The sequence below is a fragment of the Pangasianodon hypophthalmus genome, chromosome 11 (assembly GCF_027358585.1).
Source record: "Pangasianodon hypophthalmus isolate fPanHyp1 chromosome 11, fPanHyp1.pri, whole genome shotgun sequence".
In the NCBI taxonomy this organism is placed as follows: domain Eukaryota; kingdom Metazoa; phylum Chordata; class Actinopteri; order Siluriformes; family Pangasiidae; genus Pangasianodon; species Pangasianodon hypophthalmus.
Genome location: NC_069720.1, coordinates 6,280,757 through 6,294,081, shown reverse-complemented (window position 1 = coordinate 6,294,081; position 13,325 = coordinate 6,280,757). Strand labels below are relative to the sequence as shown.

At 38.9% G+C, this 13,325-nt stretch overlaps 1 protein-coding gene across 3 annotated transcripts in view; it reads left to right on the top strand.

The window, feature by feature from the left end:
* The window catches only part of LOC113536569 (CSC1-like protein 2), a 69,559-nt gene that overhangs the window by 26,527 nt on the left and 29,707 nt on the right, over nt 1-13,325 (top strand). For 2 of the 3 annotated variants that reach the window (XM_053237973.1, XM_026930590.3), the window contains exons 4-6: nt 7,181-7,219; nt 10,970-11,060; nt 12,968-13,005. In XM_053237973.1, the coding sequence (XP_053093948.1) occupies nt 7,181-7,219; nt 10,970-11,060; nt 12,968-13,005 (168 nt within the window). The remainder of the gene's footprint in view (nt 1-7,180; nt 7,220-10,969; nt 11,061-12,967; nt 13,006-13,325) is intronic. The other variant, XM_053237974.1, reaches the window with a different exon arrangement.

Here is a 13,325-nt window from a genome sequence, read left to right as displayed (position 1 = left end):
TTTTCCTATAACAGCATACCCCCAAGTGTTTTGTTCCTTGTTTAATTTTGAGTCTTATTTTTCCAGTCCACATCTGTGTATCCAGTGCTGAATTGGTGTCATGGTTTCCTCAAACACGTTTGTGTTGACAGATCTGAGGAAGGAAATCTCATGTCTCCATTTGTGGCAAATTTGTATTTGTTGTTTTTTTACAGTGTGGTGGTGTAGCTATCCGTATCCGTAGCACTGAAGCTCTAGAGACCAGTAAAACGGGTTTTGTGTGTGTGTGTGTGTGTGTGTGTGTGTGTGTGTATGTGTGTCAGTGTAACAAACATTGTGTTGTGACGATGAAGTCACATGTATGGAATGAGGATGTCGAGAATACCTTAATAACTTTATTACTCTGAGAGGCACTCAGCTGTCAGAGAGATTCATGTGTAAGGCAGAAAAGACGGAGGGGGATTTGGCTGTTCTTGTTTGCGCCAGACTGTTGCTATAGCAACATTTGAGTATGTGCATGACTTCTTGGCCAAGCTGGATTAACATCACTCCTGAATTGGAGAGAGTGACCTGAACTGTTCTCGCTTATTTATGCAGTCAATATCCATCAAAAACTCTATAGCATTCATTTGTCTTTAGTAAGCATTTTGCAGGAAAGCGGTGGATCCGGAGTCTATCCCGGGAGTATACGGGAATGCACCCTGGGTGGGGCCACCAGTTGACACACACTCATTCACAGCTATGAGCCGTCAGTTCAGCTGTTTATCAGCATGCTTTTGGGAGGTGGGAAGAAATCAGAGAACCCTGAGGAAACCCATGTGGACATGTATAGAATGTACAGACAGTAATCTGAGGTCCAGATCAAACCAAGGACCCTGGAGCTACAGTATGAGACTGGAACACTACCTGCTACACCACCATGCCACACATATCTGGCAGAATCTTTTTAATATAATTGCTTTTTTTTTACAAAAATGTCAATTGACCAAATGTCAAGTCTTGTGTCTCAAATGTTTTAATACTTTGTGCATCTACAGGTGCTAAGCTTTCTCTGCTAAAGAAAGCTAATCCGCGGTGAAGAAACATCCTCACACTGGGAATCACTACAGAAATCATTGTTGCGCATCTTTTCCAATGTGGGTTTAGCTTTTATTCAGAAACCTACAAGTATGAACTTATTCACTGCCTTCTCTTTCATGTTCACAACAAAGGCATGGATCGTTTTCCTCCACATGAAACTTAACACTTAAGCCTCAAGCTTGAATATGGAAGTGCTCCTCTTAGAAGTCTCGTAATAGACATAAAACTATTACACGTACACACAGGAACACACTCATTGAAAGACAGATAGGCAATATGATCATGATTCATGATTTAGGTCAAGTGTTTCAAGTCCGTAATCATGCTGTGTCTCTTCTGAAAAAAAGCTGTGCTCGCTGTTTGCCAGCTTTTTTTGATTGGATTTAATTCTAGTCTCCATTTTGGGGAAAGAAAAAAAAAAAACTTGTTCCAGTATTTAATTTCACTTATGCTTATATAGCTGAATACATAAATATACATTATTCAGATTGAACAGATAATGTATTCAATCAGATATGAGAATTATAATTATAAGAATTATAATTTTATAATCTGAGAAGAGAAGTATGCAGCAGAAAAAGTTCCACTATATGGCCAAATGTATGTGGATACCTGACCATCACAGCAACGTGCAGACTTTCCACAAACTCTTGCCACAAAGAATTGTCCAGAATATTAACAAAGTTAAAACAATAAATCTGGATTGGGATATTTACCAAGCACATGTGACTGTTATAGTCAGGCGTCCACATACTTTTGGCCATATAGTGTATGAATCGCTGGTATTTCCGGTATTCTTGAAGCATATCTGTAGGGTTGGTTGCATTTTAGGCCATACTCTGTTTGGGTTTAAATCTGAATACAGGTACTAATGGATATGTCGGTGAAGCGGGATTAAATAAATTACATAAAACTACAATGCACATGAAATCTAGGGAGCATTTCGTCTAACAAGGTTGCATGAATCTACAGTCTGGGTTAGAAAGAAATCAGCCCCAGCCTTACTTCTCACTTCTTCATACCATTCTGTGTATTTTTCTGTGAGCATTGGTCATGCTGTTCTCAATTATAAAAAATAAAAAAAAAGTCAAAATTAAGCCATTTATTAACAGCAATTAAGATGACATGGATGCCAAGAATTGACTCATTTATTTTTTTTATAAATATATTTTTTCCTGATCAATAATAATGGCTTAACCCAGCTAACACATTTTATACCAGCCAGTTCTTCGTTAGCCTTGGAGAGAACTTGTTTGAGTGTGGAAAACAACCTTGCAGACATGTTGTGCCTCCTTCTCCTGACTCATTTCTTTGTGCCTTTCACCGCCAAGCCTTGAGATTTCACTTTCCTTCCCTTTACACTGCCATCTCGATCCTCTGGGCAGGGATGACGGCGCTCCAGAAGCTCCAGTGCACGGCTTTCTTGACACTGATTTGGTAGGAGGAGGGAAGTGAATTAAGCCGCCATTATGAATGCCATCTGTTCTATGAAGCAATCTGCTCCAGCGTGCAGTGCGCATATTTTCTGCACTCCCAGGATTTCTGTTGTTACTGTGCAGGGTGATTCATTCGAGAACCCACGCATTCTCTCTCTCTCTCTCTCTCTCTCTCTCTCTGTGTGTGTGTGTTTCAGCGGGCAAATAGCACCAAGAATATCCAGCAGTCCAGCTCTCTGCGTATCATTTTGCACTGTGGAAAATGCTTTGGCCTTATTGCTTATCGATACACCCAAAAATAAGCCGAGCCAAAGATACACCCAGTTCCATAACTTTGCACATACCTTGTAATCAGATCGTTTTTTTTTTTTTTTTATTGGCTTGGACAACTTGACCTTGTTTAACCTTAAGTGTTTATTGATTGGGTTCTTTTATTTCTTTGTTTGAAAGCAGCGCAATATGTTTGACATGGGATTAATAATTCTCTTATGGGCTTTCTCATAAAGCTATTGTTGTGATTTTTATCTGATTTTGTTAATAATTATTATATCCATGTTTGATTTTCGATTTTATTTTGTTAAAAATGACATTTCTCTATACCCGGAATGTGAAGAATGAACTTGTGTTTAGGGGAGAACTTTCTTGGATACCAGCATGCTAAATATTATTAGGAGAGTTTATTTTATTTAATAAATAAATAAATAAATAAAATGATATGAAAGCAGTTTAAGACAGTAATAAAAGCAAAAATAGTAGTAGTTGATGCAAGATGTAAAATTTTAGTGTAAAAGTGTACTATTTATTTTGCACTATCTAACCTTTTTTTATTATTATTATTATTATTATCATTATTATTTTACTTTTACTAACTTAACAGTAAAAGAAAAGAATGTTTTTCATAATTTGGCAAATTTTTACACATTACTCTTCCTTCACTGATGATATAAACTTTGCTAGCTAGCTAAAGTTAGTACAGCAGGATGTTGCTAGCTGGCTACCTAAATAGCCCCGCCTCCTGACCAAATTAGTTGTATTTTAAGTTTCTTGTTGAATTCACTTGTAGATTTTTTTTTTTTTTTTGTAATAAGAGAATTAGTATAAATGAATTATGGGTCTTTTATTTCATTCTTGTTATAAAGGTAAACAACTGTTGCATCTACAATATGCAATGTTCCCTACTACAGCTGGCCTCCATGGTGATACTTCCTTAATATCTTCCTGAAAAGGAAACAAGGGATATATTCATGCTGTACTTTTCCCTACGGTGTGATATCCTTTTTTTTTTTATACCTTTAATGCACATTCCATCTCTCCCATTTCCCGGCACTCTGGCTTGTGCAGTGCGGGACCTTGAATGCCCCAAACTAGGCCATTTGGATATCGACTATCTGTGCAGTTGAGTGATGCTACTGGAAATGAGTGTGTCCTGAGCCACAGGGCTTCGGACTTTGGCTATTTTGATCTGGCATGCAGGAACATTCTGTTTTCACATAGCAGGCCCACAGCTTGGCCCAATGCCTGGGGTTTTATTGTGTTGCAACTGACATACATATTGAAACAACCTTGGCTTGCTGTTTTTACTAGCCTGTGTGAGGGCGCTAATTTATATTAATTGATAAACATACATTTCTTCTTGTGTCTTTAAGTGACAGATGAAGTTCTGTATCAGTTATTCTGACATGAGATGCTTTACGTGCAGACACGGCCCTCCAGTGAAACAAAGTCATTATCCATTTGGGGTGGGCGAGTCATGAGTCATAGGTCAGTTAATACGAAGTCAGTCGCCAGTCATAAGCGTTGCGATCAGAGAGCTGCCGGTCATACGAGTTGCGGAGAAAGTCACAGATCGCAAGCTTTGCAGTAGGGGTCAAGTCACAAGTCTGATGCTTTGCAGTTAGTCTATTCATAACCTTTGTAGTCCAAGTTAAGTGGTAAGCTTTGCAGTCCAAGTGGAGTCACGAGTCTAAAGCTTTGCAGTTAGAGTCGAGTCGAGATTCATAACCTTTGTAGTCTGAGATTTGGGAATCGTAAGCTTTGCAATCGAGGTTGCGTCACTTATCGCAAGCTTTGGAGAGAGAGTTGAGTTATATATCGGAAGCTTTGCAGAGAGAGTTCAGTCGCAGATCTCAAGCTTCACAGTCGGAGTCGAGTCACGAGTCTGACACTTTGCAGTTAGAGTCGATTCATAACCTTTGTAGTCCGAATGGAGTCACAAGTCTGAAGCTTTGAGTCGGAGTCGAGTCGCGATTCATAACCTTTATAGCCTGAGATGATTTGGGAGTCGTTAACTTTGCAGAGAGAGTTGAGTGGTGAATTGTAAGCTTTGTAGTCTGAGTTGAGTTGCTTATCTCAAGCTTTGCGGGAGAGTTGAGTTACAAATCAAGTTCTGCAGTCTAAGTCAAGTTACCGGTAACTTTGCATTCAGAGTTAAGTCACCACTATCATATCAGTATACACGGATACTCAAGGTTTTAGTCGTGTCCAAGTGCAGTTCACGTTGTCAGTATGTAATATAGTTTTTTATAAAGTTACGTGGCTGGAAATTTCATTTGTGAATGCCATTACCTCAGAATTATCTCATTTTTGTGTGGAGTATTATCGAATTTCTGTGACCCAAAATATTTTTTCGGAGGTTAAAGCTAAAAATGAGTATGGTACAGAAAAGCATTCAAGAACTGCCTAAATTTCAGAACAGCACTCCTAAGGTAAATACATAGTGCATAACTAGCTAACTAGCATTAATGGCTAGTCTGCATAATTTCAAAGTTTTTTTTTCCCTCTGTTTCTCTAAACAGAGCCATTTTCTTTTGTGTGTGTGTGTTGCATGTCATGTCGAACACAGCCTGCTGACTGTAATCTCTCCTACGCTACCATGAACCGAACGATTTAACACACGCTAAGGTCGTAAGACCATGAAGTGAAAGTTAGTCTCTGAATTTTAGCATGACTTTTTTTTGTACTCTCAACGCTGCAGCTTTGCTGTGCACTACAGTATGGAACTTTTAGTTGCGTTGTCATGATCTCTGGTTGCGGTAATGCAACGTGGTGTGATTTACAGCAGTGTCGACTGTTAGATACGCCTCAGAGTGTAACTCAGTTTGTGTATTTTTATTCAAATTGGTGATATTTGAGAATGTGCTGTTTTTTTTTTTTTTTTTCTCCCGTCTGGGTAAAAAGAGATCAAAACATGGTGTACAGCGTTACAGAACATGTTACATGAACATGTGCTCATTACATGTCTGCTGCGTGCTACATGATGTTCAAATCCATGAAAACGCTGTAGTGCTTGTATGGCATTACAGTCTTCCCTGTGATTGATTGGTTGCCTTTTCATGTAACATTGTGTTGAACAACGTACAAGATGTTTCACTGATCACTGAGAAACACTGAAGTGCCATTTTCTCATGAAAACACACGGAAAAGTGATTTTCTTTTCAGATCCAAGCATCAGTAGAGTTCAGCAACCCTCCTGTCCATTTCATTAGTTGTCCCTGCTATATTTTTGTACCGATGTTGTCCAATGTGTGTAAAAATATTAAGACATTTGGGATAACTGGATCAGTGCATGCATTTGATCATGATTGATGACTGATGCAAACTGTTTTTAACGTTGCATTTTAGCAGAATATTTGTACAAAACATTTTTAATAGTTTCCTGATGTTTATAGCCCATCACTGATCTACTGTGTATGATCAGAAATAGTTGAACACTGTTTTGTAACAGTAATATCATGGTTCATGTCAAACCTGAATCATTGTAGATTGTAGTTGTGTATCCAGTCAACTCCAGAACTATTGGCACCCTTTAAGTGAATGTGCAAAAGGAATTGCACAATGATTCAAGTTTTCTACTCAGCTGTTTTCTTAATAGTATTTTTGCTGTAAAACTTAAACAAGACTTGGAAGTGCAAATAATTTTGGTTTCTCTGGGGTTTAAATATAAAGTTGCACATGTAAAATTTCCCAATCTGCAAAACAAACCTCTTTCAGCACGAAACAGAGAGATGGCTCTTCATTTGCACAAGTAGAGTAATGGATATAAAGAAAAACACATCAGCAGGAGGTTAAGACTAAAATGTAGATAAAAGAATAATCACCTCCAATGTCCAGATCAACACAGAAATCATTGCTGGACATCCACATGCACAAAGATAAGAATATATATATCCTATATAAGCATCCCAGATCCTCTCCAGATTTGTTAAACATCACAGGAAGAGACTTCTCTGAATAGGAATATCCATTAAATATTGTATGTTGGGGTGCTATTAATTATGAAACTGGCATTTTACCCTTTTGGAAAGAGAGTACTTTTTTGTTAAAATAGAACAAAACTATACCACATCCTCTCCTCACTCGTTGCATGTGCTTTATCATTCTATATAGTTAGGTTTTTTTTTTTTGGTGCATATCAAGGGTGCCAATACTTTTGGAGCTGACCATATCACCTTCCTTGTTCTCTCGTGACATATTCTGATGTTTTCTGACACCAGTATGAATAACAGTCAGATGTAAATGTACTTTTTTTTAAAAAAAATATATACTTCCTTGTGTTTGGAAATGTGTTAATGTGATGCTTCCTCCTCAGATGCAGCTCATTTTCAGAGATTTCAAAAGAAACATTGTGTGTGAATCTCATTTTTGATCACCTCTTTATTTATTTATTTATTTTTCCTCTTCCTAAGACAGAAGAAGAGATTCAACGGCCTGGAAGAGCGGGAATAGTATGTCATCTTCATGTTCACACTCATAATTTTTGGTTTTTTTTTTATTCTCCTGGGCTGCTCCTCATCTGCTAACTGGTGAACTAACAACGCTTTTCTTCCTCCTGTAGGGTGTGTTGTGTGTTTGGGAGGGTTGCACTGATGTCTGCTGCATTCTCTGAGTGTTTGACCTTTTGACCTTTCCTAACAGACCTTTCCTACCACTGATTCTTTGTTATTTATGACTGTGTGTGTGTGTGTGTTGGCACTGGTATGACGTTGAGCTTTCCTGTATGCTCTGGATGTGATTTCTCATTACTAATCTTCCAGCTTCCAGTGTGCGTGTGTGTGGTGTTTTCTTTTTTTATTTTTCTAAATTATTATTTTTTTATTTTATTTTTTTTAAAATCAATATTATATATATATATATATATCTTGGTGGGGACCAATTGTCCCCATACACATGGGAATATGTGACACTTTTGAACTTGTGGGGACTTTTTCCCACCAAAAAGGAAAAAAGAGCAACTTTGGGTGTGTGTGTGTGTGTGTGTGTGTGTGTGTGTGTGTGTGTGTGTGTGTGTGTGCGCATGCGTTCCTCCTAACATATATCTCTCACCCTGCCTGTCTGACCTAATGACCGCAGTACGAGAAAGGAAAAGGGTAACTATGAGCCCGTACGAAGGTAAACCACAACCTAAGGTCTTGGCAGAGCCCTCGTGTTACTTGTTTTCCCAACCAGTTTATTTCCTGTACCACTACATTTAATGTTCTCCATTTGTGGTTCCTATCTCCCTGTGAATGCTTAGTGAAATTGGTAGGTGGTGGTGATAGACGTGACCTCCGGAAGCCCCGCCCACCCCAACAGAAACATGTATAAGACAATCTATTGTCCTCTCTAGGATCAGCCAAATCAAATTAGGCCGTTAGGAGATGTTGTCCATGAAGTATGCTGTCCTCGTGGCTTATTTAAGCATTCTGCTGGTCTAGACAAATATTTCGGGTGACTGACTCGTCCTCCGGCAGCAGTGGACGTCGTGTTTAAATCAACACTATCGCTTTCTAAAAGCATTAACTACACTCTTTGAAAAGGTTCTTCAGTTGTTCCTCTAGGGGAAACAGGATCTATGTAGTACCTGACAACCATGTCTTTCTATCAGAAAGGATTAACCTTTTTAGTAGAATGCTTTTTTTTTTTTTTTTTTTTTTAAATGAATCTAAGAGCCCTTTATTATCCAGTGAACCCTTAAAGGGCCATTATTTCTCTAAAAATATAATATGAAGTACCAAGAACAAGAATAAATTTAAAATGACAGGCTCTCGATTTTAAGAAGACAATAATGACCAATAATTTAGAGTTTGTACCATACACTTACCTTGTTAATACATGCACTCTTGGACAAAAAGCTTTTGTCAAGGGTTCTTTGGATAATTAAGGAATATCAATTAATGTGCTTCCGAAAGATTCAAGATTCAAAGATTCAAGAGATTCGAAGCGTTTATTGTCATGTGCACAGTGAGGAAAAACAAGTTTCCCTGTACAATGAAATTCTTTCTTTGCTGTCCACATTAAATGACAAGACAAATGCAAACTATATAAAAATAAATAAATAAGAACAGACATACACATACATACAAACAAACATAATAACGTATAGCTATGTTATTTTATTGCCAAAAAAAACCCAAAAGAGGGTTATGCTTGGAAGCCTGTCTGATAGAAAACACTTTATTGATAAGGTTCTATATAGAGTCTTTAAGGGTTCACTTTAGGACAGAAGGACAATCAAACAGCCCTTAAGGGGTCTAAACTTTAAAAGATTGTACCAATTGTGCATACTTGCGTAGTTATTTTTTTTTTACGTTTTGCACTTTAAAGGTGCATTAAGGCTCTGGTAGATAGCCAATTTGCTTACTCCATGGGGTGTCCGATCTCATCCACACAGGGCCAGCGTGGGTGCAGGGTTTCATTCCAATCAAGCAGAAGCCACACCTGATTCCTCTTGTTTAATCAGTTGATCTTGGCTTTCAGTAGACTCGGGTGTGGTTTCTGCTTGGTTGGAATGAAAACATGGCTTACTCTGTCATCGTGTACACATCCTAAGTCCAGCCTGCCAGAATCTGATGGCCAGCGGAGGTCATACGCATTTGTACGCTAGCTAGCTAAATTTCCATTGTTTCATTATACTATAAACATGCAAAATACAAACACACCAAATCATTTACCTAACTATTCAACAAATCAGTACGCCTTGAAAGAAAATGTTTTGGAATTTCCAAAGCCCAGGCCTGGGTAACATGGTTGATCTCCATATTTTAATCAAACATGCCTGTTTTGGTAAATTTTGCAAACACTCTTGTGGGTTCCATCAGCGACCGATGTATGATGCATCATTTTGATCAGAGCGATTCAATAAATGTTGTGCTTTGTTCCTGCAGTAAAATAATAAGAATATTGACCAGTGCACCTTTAAATTTGAATGAATGTTTTTTTTAAGCTCAACAAAAAAGCAGACATAAGAGAAAGTGTGTGTGAGTGTGTATGTGAGTGTGTGAGGGTGTTTTTCCACTAAACATGCTGCAAACTGCATGAAATGGTGACTGGGGAGTCTGATATGATCTCCATATGTAGGATGTCGATGCATCTTGATGTAGTTTGATGCTTCATTTAAAAAAAAAAACAAGTAGGAAAAAAAAGTTCAACAGGACACGCAGGCTTGCTTTACGTCACTGTGTACTTAAAATGAAGATATGCATCAGTCTAAGTCACTTGAAAATACTTTTGAAACACGTCACATATCAAGTGGCCTTTATTTCAGGTGTATTTTCGCTTCTTGACATCAGAGAATTACAACAACAGCAAGAACAACAACGCGGACGTGTTGACACGTAGACGGCCAAGGCGTGGTCCGTCTTATTACTTGCTTAAAAACTCTCTCTTTATGGCGCAGATTACATTCCCAACCAGGATGCATTGTTGTCCTTAGGTAACGCAAAGTCCACATGCTAGCTTGCTAACAAAAAATGTGCTCTCAGAAAACTCTGTTTAAAAAAAAAACAAACAAAAAAAAACTATAGATTCATATTGTTGTGTGGTGGTCTGGGAAAAACCATCACAAGTTGCTGCAGCTGAATTCAGCCAAATAATATATACAAAAAAAAGATGATTTTGGACATTTTTTTCTGCCTATAACCAAATTTATCACGTATTTAACACCTCAACTTTGGGGGAAAAACTCTGAACATATTTCACTGAAGTGACATTTTTGTTTACTTTTTAATCTTGCCTTGTCCTCTTCCTGCAAAGATCATGTTGTATCAGGAGCCAGTTTAACAAACGTGGTGATAAAAACAGTCATTCTAGTCAAACCATGCTAGCTAAGTGGGATGTCCTCACACAGTGAATGCCACGCGTTGATGAAATCCTGAACTGAAAGTTTCAGAACTATATATAGTCAAAAATGTCGAGATTTTACCATGCGAAGGGTTTTTCTAGGCCACCGCAAGTCATTACGCATCTGAGGGAAACCCGCATACACACTTCTATTCCTCAAAAGCGTCAATGCTTAATTTTTTCCTCACTTAAAGAAGTTTGACCTACATTTGCGTGATTGGAGTTTCAATCCAGCCTCGTCAGTCCCATTTCAGTGCTCCAGAATGACTTGAACGTAACCTGTGTATGTTTAAAAAAAAAAAAAAAAAAATCATGTGTATCTGCTTTGACCATTGCTTCTGACTTTCTTTCCTTTTCTCTCTCTCTTTTTCTCTCAGCGTGGCTTCAGCATTGCATTCAGAAACTCCAGATCGTTACGAGCGCCTCACCTCCGTCTCCAGCTCCGTGGATTTTGAACAGCGAGACAACGTAAGGCGTCTTTCGCTAATTTTCCCTTCCTGTTCTTCCTGTTGGCCCGCCCACTAGCTGTCTGTTTCTGCTGCTGGTTTGCTGTGCGTGGGTCATGCGAGCTTGCGGAAAGACAGTGGATTGACTTTAGGTCTCTTCTCTTTTAAATAATGCACGATTAAAAAGCGGAGGCTTGGCTGCAGTCTCTGAGTGTGTGTGATGTTCAATAAAAAGCGAAGTGAAAGGCTAGTAAGAAATGATTCCTGGTTCTCTCGGGTTTCTTGAGAAAATCTCAACAGATGCTCTGATTTGAATTAACACCAGTGAGTTCAACTTGGAAAGTTAAATCCCTCTAAGTTTGCCTTGCAGCGAGGCATCAAACTTTTCATATCTATGATGACAGATTGATTTACAAGCAGCACAAACATTATGTAAAAAAAAATTCTTGGTATTTTACAATGAATCGTTACATGGACAGAATTTAGGAGACGCTCTGGAGTGACCTGTAGTCATATAGTCCAAAAACTACAATAGCCATAAAGCATAATGAATCTTGGCTCGCTTGTATGGGGTGTCTTTTCAACCTTAAGAAATAAAAAAAAAAACTGGACAGTTGAAGATTGGAAAAAGGCAAAGTGACGTTCCAGTCTTCAGCTGTCCAGGATCAGTGCCTGCTGTAGCCTCAGCTTCCTGTTCTTGGTGGACAGGAGTAAAACCCGATGTGGTCTCCTGCTGTTGTAGATCATCCGCTTCAAGGTTCGAGATGTCGAGATGCTTTTCTCCTCACCATGGTTGTAAAGAGTGCTTATTTGAGATACTGTGCGCTTTCTTGAGCCTGTCTGGCCATTCTCCTCCGCCCTCAGTCATCAAGAAGGAGCAGAACTGCCGTTCACTGGATCTTTTTTGCTTTTCGCACCAATCTGTGTAAAGACTGTTGTGTGTGAATATCAGTAGTTTCTCTTACACTCAAACCACCTGTATCTGCCTGATTTTATGAATTACGCTGCTGCGACATAATTCGTGCAATTCTCCAATCAACCAATGAGCAAGAGTACAGGTGTTCCTATTAAAGTGGCTGGTCATTGTACATTTAATATGACATTCTTACATACGAATAATAAAACCGTTTGAGTTGCAAGTTAAAATTGCTAACAGTGCGTGGCTGATAAATGTCTTGTGGTTTTGCGTTTGTTACATTTCTGGTCCTGGACACCGACACTAAAGAAAGCTCAGCTAAATTAATCTCACTCAGCACACTCCTCCCTCTCTCTCTCTCTCTCTCTCTCTCTCTCTCTCTCTGCTATCAATTGATTCCTTCATAGACGACTGATCACACTCGATACACACTTTATATAAATTTATATAACGTAGCGTTTATCTAGGACCCGGCGTCCTTCCTTCTCCTTCAGCTCTGTGCATAAACCATGTCGCTGATGATCCTGCACTTTTCGCATTGCTGATGAGGGGAAAAAAAAAAAAAAAACACTGTGGGTGGAAGCGAAAGAGTCTTCTTCAACGAAAAAAAGTGTGACCCAGCACTTTCAGTCCCTTAACCGCCAGCTGAAAGTGCTGAGTAATTGTGGCACAGATTGTGGATGTGGAGGTTCTGCGGAGAGCACGGTGACGTTTCTTTCCAGTGTGACTGGCACGCTTCCAGTAATCCTGTTCCTGCAGCCGGTCTTTATGCAGTCAGCGCAGGTCACACGGCCACGTCACTCCTCACAGGTTAATCACGCCTCATTCTCGCCCTCGTTCACGAACAAATATCAGCTAGGTGCTTTCTGAGGCTTTCATTTGCATGACTGTGTGATTCTTAGCACAAAGGCAGTGTTTCTTGTCTTTGTGTGAGTTGTGTTTATGTATGTTTGCACACACGCACTTTTTCCCCACATGGTCGTAATTCACGTTTGTATCCGCTCTTCCTGCAGGGTTTCTGCTCTTGGCTGACGGCCATATTTCGAATAAAGTAAGTGCCTCTTTAATTACGCCGAGCGTGCTGTTTGTGACAGAGCCAGCTGGGTGGCTGCTCGTCTCTTCATTTCATTTAGCTGCCTATCTTTATTATTCACCCTTTTACTGCGCAGATCTTCGATCATGCGTTTGGGTTTAATTGACATCCTGCAGTTTTTAGCAGAAAAATTTAGTTCGAAAAGCCATTATTACAGTGACCATTAAATTAAAAAATACAATTTATCAGATTAAAATAGATGTTTAACAGTAGTTTTGACCATCAGTATTAAACAAGGCCATTTTGTAGGGAAAAAATAAAGGAGTGCAAAAGTAATA